The 21862-nt window shown below is 39.6% G+C and overlaps 1 protein-coding gene across 1 annotated transcript in view; it reads right to left on the bottom strand.

The window, feature by feature from the left end:
• ephb4a (eph receptor B4a) overlaps window positions 1-21862 on the bottom strand; it is a 50279-nt gene that overhangs the window by 14864 nt on the left and 13553 nt on the right. Inside the window, exons 2-4 of the mRNA XM_032576900.1 lie at window positions 6949-7019; window positions 4099-4386; window positions 1662-2052 (exon numbers count right to left, since the gene is read on the bottom strand). Of these exons, the coding sequence (XP_032432791.1) occupies window positions 1662-2052; window positions 4099-4386; window positions 6949-7019 (750 nt within the window). The remainder of the gene's footprint in view (window positions 1-1661; window positions 2053-4098; window positions 4387-6948; window positions 7020-21862) is intronic.

Raw genomic sequence — 21862 nt, 5'->3', positions numbered from 1 at the left:
TCTTAATGAGAAAAAATAAAGTTTTAAATGAAAATACGAGCACAGCAGCAAATAACAGCAATAAATAATTATATGCTTTTCGTAAAACTAGGCTATTAGGAATTGATTTACTTACTTCTGACGCATTTTGTTCAAATTCCCTTCGACACTGTTCCCGTTATTCATTTCTCTTCCTTCTGACATATAAACTTTTGGTGTATTGTTAAGGGTGTAGCAGTAGCAAAAGGCTATAAGCAGAAATTGTGGACTGTGGTAATGTAGCTTAGCGGTAGAGTGGGTCATGTCATGATGATGTTTTAGGTGGAAAAAAGCTGTATTTGATCAAATACTTGAAAAATAACACTGTGATTTTACACAACCCATAAAAAAAACATCCAACTGCTGAAGCTTTTGGTGTACATCATGCTTTGTGACATGTTTAAAGTTTGAATGATGTTTCCAGCTTAAAGTGGTGGGGAAAAAAGAGCAAGAGGCAGAGGTTTCATCTCATGAAAGAGGTGAACATTTTTGATTTCTGCAAGAATAAAATAGCAGAAAGATTGGAGAATCAGTTAGAGGACATAGAGTTTATTGAAAAAGTGTGTGCAGCTGGTGGATTTCAACAGAGTGAGGATTTTCAATCCATTCATTTGCACTGTGGCATGGCTACACCAGCCTTTAGGGCCACGTAACGGCCCGGAGAAGTCGTATAAAAACACGGTTAAAGGCTCACTTCCAAGACAAAGCTTAAACACTCTGCTCAAGCTTCCTGATAACACTAAATCATTTTGACAGCATTCTTAAGTTCTGGACGTTGAATTGAGCTTAAATCTATACGTATTGTCCCGGGAACAGCAAAACGATTATGATTTCAAAGCTAGGTGTCAATTTCATTTTGAGAAAATGACCCACCTATGAAGCAAATTAACTGTCCAATCTCTCCATGGAGGCAATTTCCTTTTATGGCCTAGCGAGTGTTTTTCCCTCACAGCTTTCCTCTGTGACAGAATGCTGCAAATGGCACTTCACCAGAAACATAATGTTAGAAGTTATTCCTTTTTTTTTTAATGAAATCATTATACCTCCCACCGAGATCAAGCTGAATCCTGCTTTCACAAGCATGCAGCAAGGAGCACGCTTTTCTGGAGAAAATGTGCCGCTCCTTCTTGTGCTTCTTTGTTCGTCGCGCTGTGCGTTTGTCCGCGGTGGTGGGATGTGCTAAGCGCGCACGTCGGGAGTGTTTGCGCACGAGGCATGTTAATTGGACTCATTAGACGGAGGCTGCTACACAGCTCCTCAGAGAATTACTCTGCTTCTTCCTTCTTTTCTTGTGTGCTTTGCTTTGATGTTCTCAAACTGATACAATCTTTACCCGGAGCGCCACCTTCACGCGTCGCCTCCCCCGCTCCCGACTTCTGAGCTCCTCATGAGCTCCTTCTATCTGAGCTGAACCCAGAGCTGCCGCAGCAGGACGCCTTTGACCCTGCTCTTCCTTTTCAGAGATGAGTGAAGCTCAAGTTGACCTTTCCCACCGTCTCCACAGTGTCACAGTCGCTCTCCTGCCTCATTAACTTCCTTCGTCTCTTATTTCCTCTCAAACATGTATGCCCCCCACCTCTCAAATCTCATTGTTTTGTCTGCCAGAATATGCATGGTTTTCTTTTTTATATCTGGCGTCTCACCTGCGCAGCGGGTCTGCATCTCCACCGGCTCAAATCCAGGTAGACAAGCGCAGGAAGTTGTCGGCTGCCCCACCCACTGGCCGTCTTCGCCGCAGAACAGCTTAGGGGGTCGGGGTCGGGGCCCCTGCAGGGAGGCGTGCTCCACGCACGAACCCTGCGCCTCCTGCACTAAATAACGGGGGACTGTCTCCGGGAAAGATGAGAGCACGCTGACGAGGGGAGGACACTTCTTGAAGAACACCCTGACAGAGAGCAGAGCCATGCAGGCGCCCTGAGACTGAAAGGCCAAGTAGAAACCCCTCTTGGTTAGCGGGCCCAGCCTCAGGGTCTTCACATTGAATTTCCGCTCCCCACCCTTCCTCAGGAGAAAGTCTGCAGCCACTGTGTCCACCTAAGGCAGGAAGAAGGAGAAAAGGTATTACGTAAGGGCCGGATTCCAGAGAGCGAAGCTGAAAAACCAACCACTGGTAACTTCGCACGTGTCAGTCTGTTTAGCCGATTAAACAGACGTCGTAAATCATTCAAACGAGTGAAGATTTTCCCAAACAGACCACAGAGATTTTAGATTGATTCATAGCCCTCCTGTACATGTTACAATACACTTTGAGGCTGAACCTGCAGACTTGGAAGTAATTAATCATAATTAATATGTCATCAGAAACGCAGTGAAGTTTGTGAAAGGTTCAAGGAGTAAAAATACTTTTGAGTAAGACTGTAGATGTTTGAAAAATTAGGAAAGATGGGAAACAGATTAAACACGGAGACAAGGAGGGACTTAAAACAGTGCTTGTTCCCTTAGGGCAATAACTCAGTTTGGACAAGGAATAAAAGTGACCAAATGTCTAAAGAAATGAATTATATAAGTACAGGAAGTTTCTTTTATTTCTACAAACTGGTTCATGCCCTGTAAAATAAACAAAACTAAGCCAAATAGATACAGAAACAAAAGGAATTTGTCTAAGAACATGTTTTTCTGAAAATAAAAAGCAATCATTTATAATAAGCACACTGCGTATTACTCAAGAAAAAAAAAGGGATACAAAAACACAAAGAAATGTATAAATCATCAGCTGTCCAGAGTTGGAAACATTTTTGTTCACGATGATTTAAGAGTAAAAACAAACCATTATATTTTTTAGCCTCTTTTTTTTGACTGTTAGGATAATAGCTAACATTATGCAACTGAGTCACTGAGTTGTTGTTAGCACCTCATTGCCTGGCTTTGTCTTTGTTATATTAAGCTTCAAGTACAACTTGTTTCGAGACTGGAAAATGCTCTTAGTGATTTAATAGCAATCAATAATTTCTGTCTTCTCCTTATGAATGTCAAATATTCATGTATATGCTTTTAAAATATAAAACGTTTTATGGATTGGCTGGCAAGCTAAAAGATGCTAAAGTCCTCCACTGGTGCTTGGTAATAAAAGCCAGTTAAACAAACTGCTGTGGGCTTCATTGATTCCACAAATTAATATGATTGGATCTCGAGGAAACACAGGAATGGCGTGTTTAAATTATTATTAGTTAAAATGTGCATCTCCGGGATGTAATGAGATTTTGTACCACAAAAAGGGAGTCATTCCTTTGTACTGTTGCAACATGCTTACTAAGGATGAAAAGTCAACGATCCAATCAGCTGAAGAAACTTAGAAAGAGAACATCCTACCCACTGGCATTATACAAGCTCCTAATTCTAACGTGTTATATTATCATTTACAAATAATGCTGCTTCTTCTGGTTTGTAAATTGTGACCCTGGTGCACACTTTGGAGGGTCCAACGTTGGTGCCAAACTAAAGGTCTACTTCAAAGTTTTAAAAAAACCTGACTGAGTGTTTGGCGCATTCAGGTTCAGAGCTGGGAATGATTTGGTTCCCGTTTTGCTGCCAACGTCTAGTAATAAGAGCCAATCCCAGTTGTATTTCTTTCCACTTTCTGCAATCAAACTCTCACTGTTCATCCATAGAGGATGAACAGTGCCATTCTTCTGGTTTAATAAGATCTAATATGGGAGAAGTGATAATAAATAGTTTTGTATCTACAACTTTAATAGCCTTTTATAAGTGTGGCAGCCATATTGGATACTGAACTCGTGACAGCTGGGAGAGCTATGACTTTCACTGTCTGAACTGTTCTTATTTTATTTCCCACTGGGAGTTAAGAAAAAGTGTAAAAGGAATCCTCACATTTATCATCCAACTTCAAAATCTAAAGTCTATAGTCGAGTCAAGCTGGGTGTTTGTTATTTTGTAATGAACGATTACAAAACACATTTTTGAAATAAAAAAAACCTTTACATTGTTTGAGAAATACCATTATCAGCAAGAAGCTCACCAGTTCAAACCTGGATTGAGTTTGAACTGGTCACAGATTTTTCTGTGACGCCTTTTCTACAGGAAACCAGGAATTTTTAGTTTTCTGAAAAGGAAACTTTGTACCTTAGTGTAAGGGTTCTCCATCCAGGGCGGATACGTGGCCGTGGCCTCGTTGGAGTCCGCCTGGTAGTAGTAAAGGTTAAAAGTCTCTTTACAGCTGCGGTGGTGTGTGCTCCTGGACGAACACTCCATCATGGTGAAACGCAGCTCCACGTAAACCTGAGAGGCGCTTCGTCGTTGGATGAAGCCGCTGCGCAGCCACTGGCTGGACGAGCTTTCCAGCTGGCAGATCTGAAAGGTCCTCACGCTGTTGTTCTCCTCATCCAAACCGCTCACTTCCTCCCACTGAGACTGAAGAGAACAAAAGGTTGTCAAACACAGTGTTAGAAAAAATTTAATAAAAAAAAAAAAACATGATCTGACCCAGAAAACCAGTGAGCAGGTTTAAAATCGCTCAGGTGTTTACATAACTGGTCATAATAAAATCTACATTAATCCCAGTCGGGCTGCACACCTTTTCTGGCTCCTCTGTGCTACACCTGCCGGAGACCTGAGGGAAAAAATCTGGCCTGCTGTGGATGTTGATGCAGCCTAAATTTGAAATTGGGTTGTTAAATCATTCTTCCCACTGAGCTGCATCACAGCTTGTGGGAATCCAAGTCTCACTTGTCAAACAAGGCACACTGCTTCCCGTAGCATCCAAGACAGAGATTTCACAAACACATTTATAGACTAAAACATAATCACGAGCGTGTAACAGGCAAAACCTCTCCTCAGAAGTCGTCATTTGTTCGGGAGCCAGCCACAACGGCGAAATGCTTTAATGTTTGACTTCTGAGACAACAGCAAACATGTTCACCATCGCCGCGTTCCCAGGAGCGCAAATCAAGAAAGAAATTAACATACTTGAGGCGAAATTTAGCAGATTTGCTTAAACGCGAGGCTTAGAAATTCGGTTATGTAAATATGTAAATCTTTAAAAATCCATTTGCACATGATTTGCGGAGGGAGGCAGAATGTTGGTCTGAATGAAAGGAAAGCACTCACAGGCAGGTCTAAACCACTTAAAGGAAGAAACTCCCTCCAGATCAAAAAAAAAAAAAGCTAAACACTGTAGGAAATATAGTCATGCGAAAAATTAAGACTGCAAGTCAATTTTAAAATGTCTTTAGAGAGTAACATAACCAAACAATTTAAACTAAAAGGAATGATCTGTTTATGATGAAGTGTAGTTAAAAGAGGCGATTTTTAGACATGAAAAAATGAGAACACCCTCACAATTTAGGCTTGAAATGGCTGAAAATTATACACATCAAGAGCACATAATGAGCGCTGCTCTGCATTTTGAAGGGAGTTTGCTTAGACGTTTAGTAAGGTGAGTTTCTAAATTTAAGGTGACAGTGAGCACAACGTTGAGACTTAACGAGCTGTTCGAGGCCGTAGGAAAGAAGATTGTAGCAACTTATGTCTTGTAAGGGATTTAAATAGGTCTCAAAAGTGACTGGAAATTACCCTTTTTATTTTTTGGAAAATGGTCTACAACGCATCCAGAAAATACCCTTTTAGTAACTGTAAAGCATGTATGTGGAAGTGTCATGGTTTGACACTTTGCTGCAGCAAGACTCACTAGCTCATCATGACAAAATTCACCATGAACCCTACTGTGTTTGTTGAGAATATCTGGAAAATATTTAACTGTGTAATGTGACAATGGCTGAAAACATCTTTAACTGCACCAAGCAATGGCTGAGAATTAAGAAATGGAAAGTTCTGGATTGAGTAAATATCCAAATCTTGATCTGGAGACATGGAACTTGCTGTACATGCAAGAAACTCTTTAAGACTTTCACAGCTAAAAGTGAAGAGCGAAGCAAACTTTCGTCAGGCTAACATCAGAAACTGTAGGGGTTGTTGATGTGTTTTCTTTGAGTAAACCAACGTCTGGGACAAATAAAACAACGGATTAGACATTACTCGCCGACTATGTGACATGCAGTCACAGAGTTTAGACGTATTTTAGAAGACTACAGAGTTAAACAGTGGATTTATACTGATAATATGATTAAAACTACTTTTTCCATGAAGTCGTTGCATGGGAGATTCACTTGAATCTAATCAAATTTCTCTGATATTACTTTTCAAATAAAGCAACAGAAAATGTATAACACAAATGGAATTATGTCTCTATCTGCTACAATGAAGAGTATCCTTTTCCTTTAATACTAAAAATAAAGAGCCATATGGTAACCCTTTGATGCCCACACCCTTTGATGCAGATACGTGTGGCATATCTCTGGCTCCTGCTTGTCATTACTACCTAAATCACTGTTTTGCAGTCTTTAATGCTGATGTAACCTTAAAAAAATTAAAAAAAAGAACAGAAAGTTGCCATTTTTCTGTCAACATGAGGTTTTTTGATGAGCCGCTTCACATGATAATAACTGTGTGAACTATTTGGAGGTTGTCAGCGTGTTGTTGGTTTCCGTCTCAATCAAAAGAACAGGCTTACCCCGTTTTCCATCCCCCCATCCACCAGCATAAATCTGGCTGGTTTTCTTCAGAGACATCAGCGAGTCGAGTAGTTATGGCCACAGACGCTGCTGGCAAGCGAACCGCTGCAACCACTCTTCAACTGATCGAATTACAAATATGTCTTTTTCTGGCGGGGGGGATCCAAAACTGTGGGCAGCCAGTCACTGCGACTCCAAGGTTGATGGGATATATCAAAGCATCTGCTTTTCATATACTAAAACGGCACATTCAGACTGATGTTTCCTTTAGTCTGTCAGTGGCTGCAGAAGGAATTTGTTTATGACCGAAAGTAACAAAGAAACCGCTGGAGGCCGAAGATCCGCACTCACCGCTGGGATCGTGTTGAAATATACATAACAGGGCGCCGGCGGGGTTACATACCTCGGATTTGTCTTGGGAGAAGATGGTCCATTTGAGATCCGACGTCTCGCTCTTGGTGTTCATCAGGACCTCTGTGAAAGGACGAAAGAAAACCCCCCCACAAAACTATAAGCAGCGTGAAATGTACAAATGACACGTATAAAACTGATTTACATGCAGAGAAATAAATCAAAACGACAGAGGGAACATATTTCAAGTCCCAAGTTCTCTGCCAAGTACGAGTCGCGGCTTATACTAGGATTAGGGCGGAAGATGGAGTTTCACCAGTCAATTACATCAACACAACATTCCCACTAGCCTCAAAATTGTCTTTACTCTAATGTTTGTTTTTATTCCCCTACGTCCCCCTCTGTTCCCAGTGGCCTGCTGTGCTTGTGGTCGCACTGAACCCGGAGTGAGGAGCCTGCGTTTCTCCGTGGAAAGCTGCAGATTCAAACACACACACACACACACAAAAACGCACGTACCAAGATTTAAGCCCTTCCGGTCACAATCTGTGATTACAATGGGATTGATTTTTTTGGGTTTGCTTTTGAGAGGCATGCAGCCAGTTCCCAAACAGTCTGTGCTGCTCTGCAAAGATTCAGTATCCCAATAAAACCCGAGACCTGAACCGCCTGTAACGCGAGCCACGCGCTTGGTTCTTCTCATCTGTTTTCCTCCCGGCCGTGTCGGCACACCCGGACTTGTATTTACACTGATGGGGAGAGGTTTCTGTCACACGCTGGCTTTTAGGACCTTACCTGTTCTCCGAGGGAGCCTATTTCATAAGCCGGGGCAGTTTGCTTTTAACCAATAAACAAGATTTAATGCGCTTCTGATCAAGGAGAGCACCTCCATGAAAATTGATTCTGGGGGAGCTGCAGGTTTATCATTGAGGTTATTAGGGTTCTTTGTTGAATTAGGTTACGTATATATGGCCCGACAGTGAAGTTGGCATCTCATAACCCCACAAAACAACGCTCGGCACAAAGACACTCCTATAAAACACTAAATCTACCTCTGTATTTAAAAAAACAGTTTTCTTGATATATTATTTCAGTTTTGGCTTCTATTGCCACATTAAATGTGCAGAAAACCTAAACTCAACAACACTTTTTGGTTTTTTGCTTCTTTAATAAAAAACATTCTAATTTGTAAAAAAAAAAAATATATAGCTTTAGGCTCTTGCTTACAGTGCTGTGCATTTATTTTCAAAATGACAGATTAAACAATATTAAAATAAGGGAATCATTAGTTGCAGCCTACAGTATAGAAAATGACTTGCAAGTGAAATATTTTTCATGCCACATTCACAGACGGATGGCTGCAACTTCCAGTGTGATAAACTCTGCTGCCAAAGTCATTAATGCCTGCATAGTGTATTAAGCTGAGGATACACCGAGAGCGTACAGTACTTGAGAATATTTTGCACAATCATTCTCACCTAAAACCATTAATAGCACTTCATAAAAATAACAGCAGCACCCGTACCGCGCAACTTTGTGGTACTTTGTGAAGTAGGAGGAAGCCTTAGTCAGCACTTAAACCTTTACCCCAAATAAAATACACTGGAAGCGTGTTAAGTAGAAGTAGTAATAATAATATTTAAAAAAAAACAGAAAATGACTTTGCACTCAGACTAATTTGTCAGTTGCAGCTGGATCAAGACAGATGCTGTTTAAAGCTGATAATTAAAATAACTGTCAGTTAATTATCCGGCTGCAATATCAAGGAGTTTGCATGCTTGGGTGGAGAACAGTGCCTTCGGGGTTGGACTCGACACAAATGTAAAGGCATATTGGGATTCTGGAGTTCTGGCTAAACACAGAAACACATCCAGGTCTCTCGTTTACTTTTCTCATCCTTCAAGGCAATGATAATGCGTCATTAAAAATGAATCAATATATCAAATAAAGCTGTCTTGCACAGCAGCAACTAAACTATTTCCCAGGAAAAACAGCAGTGTATTAAGCAGACAATAGGTAATGAATTCCTGTATGATGATTCATTTCTGGACTACAACTTTATTTTTGTAAGCCAAGGTTTTTTTTTTAATCCATGACTTCCTGTTAGAGCTGCACAGGAAGCATTTAAGTGAGACAAAAATCTGTAAATGTGGCAAACACACAGCGTTGTGTCACAAAAACAGCCTCGCAAAAACAAATATTGCTTTAGAATAAAACTTAATTACCAAGATGGCTCACTATGATAATTATGTTAGGAACTGCAAGCGCACTGCCAAGCTGTAAGCAATAGTTGACTTTAATCTGATTTTTAAATATAAATGTGGCGTTTATTCAGGGTAGCACTGAACACAGTGGACATACACATAAGTAACAATCCCAACAAAACTGAGCATTTTGGGGATAATAAATTAGAGCTTATTATCTTTATCACAGAATGAGGAAAATTTCCACGATAAAGATAAACGATTACCCATCCTTGATCAACACAATTTAGTAGCATCATGTTTTCCTATTATCATGCAGTCAAACGTCCAAGTTTTACATGACAGAGTTCCATTTTCTCTTACACTCTTTAAAGTGTGAAAGACTGAGAAAGGCAGGTAAACAAGATACGTGCAATGCTGGTCTTCATGAGTCAGGAAATGGCAAGAATAAAATTGCTACCTGCTTAAATTTGCCAAACAAGGCTGGACAAATACCCAGGTACATCTTCCTCCCACACACAGTTGGGAAAACAGAAGAGAGATCCCAAAAAAAAAATCCAAAAAGCTGCTCTCTCTGCAGCAGACTGACATTTTAAAATCACAAAGACTCCATACACACAATTTAATTTAGGTCTATGCACGACTTTACCAGGCGTGTCAATAACGGTGAAGGACACGGGAAATGATTATTCAATTCTGACAGTAAATCATAATTGTACTTGTTCTGGTGTCATGCATTTTCACAACAAGACTTCAAAAATAGAGGCAATCCATCTCTATACTCCTCTCTCCCCGCCACACACAGCCTGCATTACGTACATCCAGCTTTCTGCATTCCACCTTGGTGACATTTTTCCATCTACACCATCTAACTGAGCTGTCTCAGGTACCCTGCAAATGAAAGCAATGACACAGAGTCGCTAATCATGCTTATAGGCCTGCATGTGCTGCATAGAATCACACCACGGAGTAAAACGGTACATGAGATTGGACTCTAATCATTGACTTCTTCCTTCTGTGATACCTGCTTCTCTGATTTTCCTTGCTGTGTGTGTTGTTTTTTATGAACAGCAACATGCATGCCTTAAAGCCTCTTTTCTACAAAACCACAGAAGCCCAACTACTTTAAAACAGCCACAGAAGAGGAAGAAAGGCGAGCCTGCAAAAAGCTTGGTGGGTAAAGAGGATAATTGGGTGACAGATTTCAGTTCGGTGTTTTCCTTGCATATACTCTACTTTGAGGTCGCTACGGCATACTTATAAAAAAACAACAAAACACTACACTTCACCACCTCAAACCTTCCTGAGAGGACACCCCTCGTCTCTGCCTTTGGATGCACACCTGCCTCGGTGTTCATTAAGGGGTGGAAAAGAAACAACCCACCCCACAGGTACAGTAATCACTGTTTATCACTGCTCTATCATTAAGCTTTATGAGGCAGGATGCGTGAGCGCGAGTGTTTCTATGAGGCAGCCAGGGCTTCTATTATGTGCTTGCACGGCCATGCCTTTCACTGGAGCAAAAACAGCGTTAAGCCCTGGTAAGAGGAAGCCGGCTTTTCCCCTCTGCATTCTTTCGACGGTGGCGGCCACCCACTGCCGGAAAACTGCCCCGGGTGCAAGAAAATGTCGGAACAATGGAAACTCGTCATCTGGCCGCATTTAACACCCACAACAAGCGATTGTACAGTAATTACAGGACAACTGTCAACATTAAGAGACACTCGAGAAGTCTAAACTGATACAGGCGCAAGGGAGGAGACTACGTCGGAGCTTTGGAATTACAATAGTGGAAAACTATTACATGTGGGCCCAAGCCATTTTTTTTTTCAATAGAGGAGAAACTGAGAAGCTAGTGAGAAGTTGGTGGGTTTGATATCACAGCTGGCAGGGATAGCTTTATTTTAATTATTTTAAAACAAAGAGAAATAGTATTGGGTTTTCATTACAAGACAGGAATATAAAAAGTATGTTCCCCTTAGAATCAAACAAGAAAACCTGAGTTTTGCACTTTTCAAATAAGTTCATTTACAATAGAAAAAGCTTGCTAAACCACCAGGGGTTTTAAATGTTAAATGGACTGAATAAATGCTGTACAGTGACCACTCAGAGCTTTACACCTGAGCCACGTTAACCATTACCATTAAGGTTAATGAGTGTCTCTAAATTCTCTTTAGGTGTTAGTGTGTGCAAGCATGCACACACTAACACCTAAAGAGGTGTTAGGTGTCTGTCTCTGTGTTGCCTGCGACAAACTGGCGACCTGCGCAGGGCGTACCCCGCCTCTCGCCTGATGACCGCTGGAGACAGACACCAGATGCCTATATCCACAAGTGGTTCTTGATGAACACAGGTGAAGCAAAAAATAAAAAGTGTGAGTTAAATGGCACTGTGTACACAGGATTTCTTAAAGTTGATTAATGAAGTTCTGCAACATTACAAACATGTAATCCGCCATTGTTGTTGTTATGTATAATGTGTCCGGGGTTATATGTCTTGGTTAGAGGTTGGACTAATCAGTCAGTGTTTCCACAAATGATGGATTTTCATTGTCCAGATGAATATGTTAGGGAACTACCTTTACTCTGGAATCTGTTTAATAAAGAAATTAAGTTTTGTATCACATACACTGTTGTTTGTGTGTGGATGTGAGGCATAAACAGTTATTAACTTTCCTGGTTTAGTAAGAAAAAACATTCCCATGTGAACAAGGCTTCAGTCTTTCACATACGTACACCAATCAGAAAGAGAATATATTTTTTAAAAGGTATAGATAAGCAAATTGTTTTTTGGCAAACAATTAGGGCATTATGGGTATTGCTTTTTGAGAGTGTTCATACTTCAAGCTGTCAGACAGGTTCTACTTGTCTACTATGCAGACTTTTTTTTTTTACAAGTCTGCATAGTACGGACGGGTCAGTCACTAGTCTCAGCTTTGAAAATGACACAGTTATAAAACATTCACAATTTTCTATCAAACCATTCTCACAGTTTAAAATACCGTTAAAATGTCAAAGAAAACTCCTTTAGTTCCTTCCACAGTAAGAAAGGACCTGGGTGGTGGTAAAGGACCACCACCCATTACTGCTATTTATTTAATACTTATTTAAATATAAAGAAATATAATATTGTGTGCAATAAGAACATTTACTTAGAATTGTTTAATGATTATGTTATGCATTTCTTTGGGTATTAATCGGTGTGTACAATTGTCATTAAAGGTTGGACTTGGCACCAAAACCTGTTTCTAATTTAGACATGAATCTTTAGTGTCTGAGATGTAAAAAAAAAAAGACATCACCAAGAAACAGATCTGTAAATCACTTCCATGACTGCCAGGAATATGGTCTGGTGATGCTATTTAAATTTATATTTAAACACACAACGAGTTTGGTTTGAATAGCTTTATTAAAAAACTAAATCACAATTTAAAAATTGATTATCACATTTACTTGGACTGTCTCGTCTGGTGTTAAAATGTTCTTGTTGATAACAGTGAAGTGTGATTAAAAAAAAGCAAAAATAGAAGAAATCTGTGAGAAGGAATTCCCCCAGCACTGAAGACGCAGTAAACAAATCTCTTCAGAAATGCAAAACCTGACCCATTTGACATGAAACTCTTCTTTTAATAACATCTACTGTTCTTAAGTTGCATGTTAATTTCTTCTTGACATGCCTTCTCCCTCCCCGTTTTCCACTCTCTGTGTGTCTTTGGAGTGTGATAGGGAAATTATAGGCCTAAGAACATTTGGCCTGCTTCAGCTACAATTAGACCTCATTTTAATTAAAGAAACACAGTGCCAATTACCCTCGTGCACCTATAGAGAAATAGAGACGGGGGGATAATAACAAGGAGGAATTCAAGAAGGGAAAAAGATGTCAGAGGACTTGGAAATAACAGGAAAAATGTTAAAAAATCTTGATGAGCTGCAGTGGGTTTTAACAATATTACTCTCGACATTGAGTATGGTCCACTAACGGAGAGCCAGGCTGCTACCACGTATGTCTGAACACCTTGTACTTTCCTTTCATTTTACATTTACCCAGAAAATGTGTGACTGACAGAAGCTTTTGTGCCATTTCTGCCCACAAATGACCATAATCAATACAAGGCACACACAGGGAAAGGCTGATGAAATACGAATCCGAGGATCATATTTGCGTTCATAACATTTTTTTGTGCTCTCACGACTGCCGCCTGTACAAAACATACAAGAGAAAAACTTATTAGTAACGATTACCGTTTTTGTTTTGATATTAACACCGTATGTTTTTTGATACATCTGCTGTTCTTCAAAGAAGGCAATGGAAATCAACACGCAGGGAAGCAGAGACGGAATATAAAACAGCAACCATTATCGGCATGCAAACTGGCTCAGCGTGAATGCTCGGGTGGATTACCTGCTGTGTTCACACATGGGATTGACTAGAAACTACCTGAACTTTACACTTCAAAGGTAAACCTCAAACTGATACAGGCATTTGCATTCTGCTACACAGGCCTTTGTATGAAATGTCTAGAAAATGTTTGGAAAACTGCTTCCTCGACTACAACCTGCGGCTTAGCTTAGCCTTTGAAAACATATGGAAATCTTAAAAATGTCCATCTATATCACGTTCTCATGGTGTGATAAGTTTTAGTTCAATGCACCACAGTTTTTAAGGTACCATGGTAAAGTCACAATGTTTTAAATAATCTAAAAACTAAAATGCTGTAGGAATACTTTAATAAATGGATTACTACTAGAGGTGCACAGCCATGTACTGTTGATTGGAAATGAGTGATTTTGAAGTTGATGGGATCTGAATAACAACCATTCAGATCATTTTTCCTGTGAGAGAGCATGACTTTCAGAGCATAACAGGAAGGCTGAAATATATTAGTGAGAATTTTTAGAGTCTACATTTGTAATCTAACTGAGTTAAGTACTTGAACTATTACAGCAAAGTTGCTCTTTTAATCCTTTTGGACTTTTACGATCTGCCTACAATAAAACATGCACAACTTGGAAATATGTGTAGCCTTTTAGAAGTTTGAGGTAATGTAAGGCTCTACATTCTCTGGGAAACACACAGGGAGACTGCTGTTTTCGTAATGCTAGCTGTGGTATGTGCTAAAATAGACTGCTGAAGTCAGTTAAAATGTCAACCCTGCAATCATTTGGACTTTCTTTTAAGCAAAGCTGTGTCTTTGTTTTTAGCAGCTGATCTCTCACACAGTGTGCCATCACCTCTGCTGCTAATGTGATTAGGTCACAGTAGGAAGGCTGAAAATATATATTTTCAAAGCTGTTCTTATAATATAGTCCTTAAAGAAAATTTATTTGATTTTGATATATAGCCTTAAACATAAAATATGGAACAAATTCCTGCCGAGTTTGAAAGTGGTTTCTAAGAGGTTATTGAACAGAATAAAACACCTTTTATTTTGGCCATTTTTGAACTGCCAAAATTGATGGTCGTGTTTTTTAAGAGGCACTTGAAATGCTTACAGACAACTGAATTAGTCTTGCTTGTAAGTGGGAAATGTGTAACAAGAGTAGTGGACACCTAAATGGAAGTGAGCAGCAACAGCTGGGGGAGGGCAGCGGCGTTTTCCTTAAAACTGGATTAAATTCTGCCACTTGCAATTCATTGAAAGGATTTTAAAGCAGAATAGAATGATGGAAATTTTTGGTGGTTTTGAATACCGTTGAAAAAACCTTGTGTAACATGGTTCTGGCAACTGGATAACCTTGCGTCCACATTTTAAAAGGTTTTTAAAAAGGTCAAACCTCCTACTTGCATTGCAAATAACTTATTCCCTTTATGTTTTTTATATTTCAATTCGCTGACATATGTCCTCACATACGTTGCATCAGGTTAGTGATTGAATGCCTCAAGTCGGCTTACCATATTAATTCGTAATGTCTTGATAAGAGATTTATCCTTCAGCTATAACTCGGACTTCCCTGTTCATCTGGGATTCCTGCTAACAAATCTAATTCTCCAATGCTTTAAAATACAACATGTATCTATCTTCCAGTACCTTGCACAGTTTTGACAACTCTATGTTTTTATGTTGAATAGACTGTAGTTCAATAATTCAGGGTTTGGGAAAATGCTCTGAACTGCTTTCTCGCCAAGACTTAGGGCTAGGTTACGCTTTCCCAGCACTCCACATCCAGACGTCAATTTAGGGCATACCAGATATCAGATCTGCATGGAGGTGGAGCGTACAGTCGGCGTTCACAGCGAGAGGCCCGCTTTCAATGGAAGACATTGAAATATTGATTAAGATGGGGACGATGGCGCCCAATTTCAGACAGTCTCTCTCCAGGTGCACATCGACAGTTTGCACTCAGTAAGTTACATCAAAAGTCCCACACATTGTTGAGCTACAAATAAATAAAGAATGGTGAGTGCAGCTGCTCTCTCTTGGTGAGTAAGTCTGAGTTTTTGGAGAGATGGGGGTGTAATGAAGGATTGCTGGTTCTGTAAAGACAGAGATAATGATTGACACAGACACTCTGCTTTAAGGATTTAAGTGAAGAAGCTTATTGAATCTAACCAACCTCCCCACAAGCATGTCAGATGAACCAAATCCATCCTTGGAAAGGAATATTTATACTTTTATCAAGCCTGCACAGTAAAATCAGCTCAGGAGTTAGTAGATCCTTCCGATATTGCCAACCGCGTGCTGCAAAAAACACTTTAAGATAATCTTAATTTTTGAGCATTCAGTGCAAATGAAAAGCAAAAGTGATTTCCGTAATGGGCTTGCTCTTCAGTGTTGTGAACAAAAAGAAATACCAAGAAGCTACAAAGCTGAATGTGTGAGTGCAATTCGTGTTTGTGTGTCTTTGACAGAGTTGTGTCTAGGGAGATTAGACCTCGGTTTCCCGTAGTTCCTGTCCCCTTCCTGTCTCCTGGTCTGGTGGGGGCCGGCCGCCAGCACACACATCTTTCACATGCACAGTAGCAAGCGGGACATGGACGCCCTCCCTGTCTGCTGCATGACAAAAAGCTTCTTGTGGGTACATGTGGACGGCCTTAGCTACTATAAGTGTAGGTCTTGGAAAAGTGAGATCAAAGGAATGAGGGTGTGATGAGAAAGAGGTGTTAATGTTTGACACGTCGTGCTTTTCTGGTCTGTAGGGACTCATTTAAAAAAGGGCTGTGGTTTGCATCTTTCCCAGGACAGGATGTGGCTTGGTTAGGGAGGATGCTTCACACTCAACAGAACTAACAGATGCTTCTAAAGACAATGGAGACCCGGTCTGTGATCCTTGACCTCTAAATAGCCCCGTTTTGAGATCATCCTTTTGTTTATTACATTTTGTCCAACTGAAAGGTCCAGGCATGAACGGGGATTTACATCTGCCCACTAATATTGCAACCACGCTCAATCTCAGGAGTTATTAATAAACCAGTAACCACTATAAGGGGTAATGTTGGATTGTAGAGCACATACTTATTACCAAGCAAAGATAGCAGCTGTTCAGTCTGCAGGTGAGCACAGAAGTGAGAAATCAGATGATATTCCAATGTCCATCTAATCCAATGTCCATCGGCAAAATTCAATGCAGAATAACATGCTAAGGATGGCGCACATATACGCTGGGTTGTATTTAAAACACTAAATGCATTTGGACAGTGAGCCTGTAAGAGCATCACAACACAGAACCCATTGGGGAAATCACCACAACCAAAAGCTACAAGTTGCAAGTCTCTGCCATTTAAATCGGCAACTGCAGCAATATAAGCAGAATGCTCACATGGCATTCAGCCTTGATGTGTACTGCCTTGATGACATTAAAACATGAAGGATCCAGAATGTTGACCTCATGATGATGTGCTTGTTGTGCGACTAGAATGGGAAGGAGGCTAACACTGGGAGAACGAAGGTGCATTTCCATGGCTGGAACATTCTCAAAGGACAACGGTAGCTTTACCGATGTCATTTACCTTGCAGGAACTAGCAGGGTTAAATCAGATTGGCAGGGCAGAAAGTTACCCCGGAGGGAGGTAGCACTTTTTGTATGTGACCTGAACCAAAAGTGGAGTTTCATAATAGAGCGCGTTGACCATTTCTTGGTCCATTTTGTTTCACTCATCACACGGTTAACACTCATCAACAACAGTATGTATTTTCACTGTAAAGTATGAAACAGGACTGATATTTTGGTTTGCAAGTTCAACATTTCACCCTAATCACTTGGATTTAATGTGACAGAGTTTTCCATTGATCACATTCACTAGTTAGCTAATCTTGTTGTAAACTAAAAAAATAATTTAACTGTTGCATTCTGGTTTCAACCATTTTAAACCTGTAGTAATGTTCAAACTTGAGTGATTTAAATTAGTTTCAGTGTGTCAGAGTTGGGAAATTATCATAAAGGTTATGGCACGGGGTTGTAATCTTAACTCGTGTCCTTTCGCTTCAAAGGCGTGTAAACATGGAAGTTGATCCCAACTCCCCAGATGGGGAGGGAAGCTGTGTACCACAGTTGACGGTGCATGTCAGAGCAGAAACACCAAGCATGAAATCCATAAAATTGTCTGTGGACCTCTGAGACAGGATGATCTTGAGGCACAAATCTGGCAAAAGATACAGAAATATTTATGCTGCTTTGAAGGTCCCAATGAGCTCAGGGTTCTCCATCATTGGTTTGGAACCAACAGGGCTCTTCCTAGAGCTGGTGGCTCGTCTAAACTGAGTGATCGGAAGAGGGAATGGCCTTGGTCGGGGTGGTGATCAAGTACCTGATGGTCACCCTGTCAGAGCTCCAGCAATCTTCTGTGGATAGAGGTGAAGCTTCCAGAAGGATAACTGTCTCTGCAGCAGATGACAGACTAGTCAGAATAAAGGAAAAGACAAATGGAGTAATGAACAGAAATATCCTGGATGAAAACTTGCCCCTCAGTCCTCTGACTTCAGACTGGAGTGACATTTCAGTCTTCAGCAGGACAACGACTCAAAAAACATGGTCAAGATCTGTAGCTTCACATGTTCTGAAGTGGCCAAGTCAGGAAAGGGTAAAACAATAATATTCCAGAAAAAATGTTCTGGGCAACACATGTTTCGATAATGTTAGGTATTTACAGTTAAAAGTACATTTTCTTTAAAAGGTCTCAACCAGGAGAACTTATAGTAGTTCATCCTTTTCATCTTTCAGAGCTACAGAAAAAAATCCCATCAAAACAGCTTTCATTTCTGGTTTATTTTTTCCTAAAAATATGTTTTAATTTCCCATAGTGACAAGCAAAGATTTACTAATAGATTATCTGAGGTATTGGCACACAAAACAATTTGAGATGAATAAATGCTAGAGCCATCTACGATGTATTTACATTGCCTTTTAATTAACAGTGGAAAACCGGAGGGAAAAACTGCTGCATTACTCAAGTCACATCGGACCAAAGTGAATATCAGCTTCTTATTACATACAAATAAAAAGTTTTGACCTTGCTATAAAACAAGAAATTAAGGTTAAGAGGCTTCAAGTCTCCTCATGAGACTTCAACTTGGTTCCCTGCCGATTTATATTGCTGCGACCAATAATGAGTTTTGACCTATGGTGTCAGCTGCTGAACAGCATTTGTGCATCATAGAAAAGCAAAAGCAAAAATTTTTTAAAATGTACTATAAGCAGAAAGGAAATAATTAGAGAAGAAAATGTTCTTCTTTCTAGATGAATCAGGAATTTAACTTTTGGGCTTTAAACCCACAGTATCTGTCTCCTACATCATGATTAGTTAAACGGATTTGCCTTACAGTGAATTTGTGCTTCTTTGGAATATTGATCGGCTACTGAGAGAATTTAGTTCCTGCTGCTTTCAATTATGAAATCCCTTTGTCAACTCTTCTTCAAAAACAGCTAAACTGAACTCAGAGCCTTCTTGAGGACATGGCTGCAGGCTGCAACAGCTCCCTGGTGGCTCATTGATACAAAATCCTCAGATGTGAAAAACAACTGAATTTCAATTTTATTTTTTAAATTAATTTAGATTTTCTACAATTACTTTTTTAAATTCACAATCAAATACACTACCAGATAAGCAGAGAGATCTCTTAGGATACTGATTAATTTAGTGTGAAGTTCTAGTGTGAAATGAATTAGTGTCTAATTTGCCCATTGGTTTGCCCAAAACTACCGATTTTAAATTCCAATGTAGCTTAAAAACTCAATTCAACAAGAAATAACACAATAAGTAAGTTTTATAAAATTGCCAATTCCTTATTCAGTTTTTATTTTTTGCTTGTTAGAAAAAAAAGTGACAGTAACTAACGGGAAATGCACAAAGAAGTTACCTGCTGAAAGGAATTGGACGATTTTCAGGTTGGCTTTCAATGATTGGCAACCAACAGGTTGAAATTTCTACAATTTAATCTTTTTCTGATCAGTGAATGTGTTGCACCTGTGCTACAAGGTCATGGTAACAATAAAACTCGAGTTTGTAGATGTGAAAGAAAGAGCAAGACTTTCAGAGCGTTACAGAAAGGCTGGGAGTAAGAGTAACACGAAACATATCACCTCCCGTTTCTGTTCCTCAAGGCTGTTGTCACATCAAGTTTAAAATATAAACTTTCCTTGCAATTTAGTCGCACACAATTTCAAGTGACCACTATCTCGCATACAAAAACTGGTGCGATGCTGGCATTTTAACTCTGATGACTCTTGCCCTTTCAGAACCTTCCGACTCCTCACATTGCAGAAGTTCTTCAAATGTCTCCTATAATCCCCCAAAGGTAAGGTTTCACTCAAGCAATTTCCAAGGACCAGGGCAGGACAAAGCTCTAAACTGGTTCTATAAAAACAAGGTAAATGACTGGTCTGGTTTTAAAGCTAGCCCTGTGTCTCATCATTACGTCACTAAAAACGTCTCCTTGAGTAACTGCCAGATCCTCCCTGGGAGGATTTCTGGAGAGGATCAGAGTGAAGGTATTTGCCTCATCATGCCTGTTAAGAGATCCCATAGTGTTGTCAACTTCATTTATAAAGGCTGTTTTAAATCAAAGTTGGTATTTGGGAACGCTTCATCCAAACCTGTATTTCTGATAGTAATGCAAATGGGATCTACACACACACATCTCACATAATTAACATTGCTTTGTGGTATGAAGGGACCTAACAGTGTTTATGACCAGGGTCACAAAGATACTTTTAGATTCAAACATCACTTTATTTCACATGACGGGCAGCATGAGCAGAAACAGCAGAAGAAGAGACATCAAGCTCTGCTTCTTCTATTATTATGTCAAAGCTCAATGTTTTAACTATTGTTGCCCCAAATAGGGTAGATTAGAAGTAAATCTAACTCAAGAGTTTTAACGATGATGCTCACAACACCCGAGTTAGTGGTTGGTCTACTGACTAAAACACTCATTTCAGATCCAGTGTTTGTAGTGGAAGAAACAGAAAGAACTTGCTCTAAGCAAGTTCTAGCACCGGTTTAACACTGGAACAAGCTTGTTGGGAACAGAACCAGAGTCAGGCAACTTTTGAGAGAATATTTACACACAACATCTCTGAATGACAACAAGCCCAACTTATCAGCACCCCAGTAGAAAGTCAGAAAACAGTGGTACAGTGCTAAATGCAACTAATTAAAAATGTTCCTGTACAAACCATCAAAAGCTCAAAAACTAATTTCGTACAGGGTTTCCCCCAGAAAACATGCTAAGCCTGGTGCTCGGGGTGCAAGGACAGTCATGTTAAAATGTTTAAAGTTGACAGGAAGTTTGAAAATATCACCTGATGCGTTATTGGAAGACTGAAAGTCTAATACCTAAACACCAGCTATAAAGTCTTAAAAAAGGCAATAATAAAAAAACCTAAAATAAATAAACAATGCTTAGCCTGATGGGAGAACAAATAAAGCTTGGTGGCCCGCCAGGCTTATAATACACTGTGGGAAATCCTGCCGTATGTTATAAAAGTTCATAAGTGTGGAAGCCATGTGAGGTTGGAGTTTACAGCATCTCTGACTTCAACACTACTTAACTTCAGAGGCTGTTTTCCAACTTAAATTAGAGAATAAATACACAAAACATATTCGGGAAATAAAACTAGGAACCTGATTTGTCAAGATTTTTACATTCTAAAATGTAAGTGTTAAAGGTAGCATATTTAGCTAACTGCAGAGTTAAACTGAAGTGTAAATGTTAGCGTGGTGTCATTTCATATAGCTACCTACTCTTTAGAATTATAAAAACTTATTTCAAAACAAAACCACACCAGAAAAATAAAATCCGTTTTATAATCTAACATACACGTTTCTGAAACATTTATATTTTTAGTCTAAATCTCTAAATTTGCTTTAAATCGTCTGTTGAAAAATGAAACCATAACCATTAGTTATCAAAATGTCAGTTTTCTAATTCATGTAGTCTCATAAGAACGACTCTAAAGAAAAGTGCAATTTTCTTGGGTTTCAGCGTGGCCACAGGACACCTAAATAATGTATAGCTGATATCTGAACTAAGGCTGCTTGTTTCTCAGAAACATTGTCCGAAGACATCTACAGCTAACAAAAAACAGAAATCTAAATATTTTACACCACATGTTAACACACACTGTTACTTCACTGTCTGCCATTAAATCAGACTAATCTCTTCCTGTGTTAGGCCAGTAAGGGTTATGCCTATTTGCTAAATGGTAGAACAATAAAATATTATTTTTCTACTTTCTTCAAATTCAAAATTTCACATAAAATATTTTAGTATTTGGTGGAATTCCATTTCAAATCGTATGAGTTAGTTCAAACATTCTGGATTTC

The sequence above is a fragment of the Xiphophorus hellerii genome, chromosome 11, assembly GCF_003331165.1.
Source record: "Xiphophorus hellerii strain 12219 chromosome 11, Xiphophorus_hellerii-4.1, whole genome shotgun sequence".
In the NCBI taxonomy this organism is placed as follows: Eukaryota; Metazoa; Chordata; class Actinopteri; order Cyprinodontiformes; family Poeciliidae; genus Xiphophorus; species Xiphophorus hellerii.
This window is presented reverse-complemented; position numbering and strand designations above follow the sequence as displayed.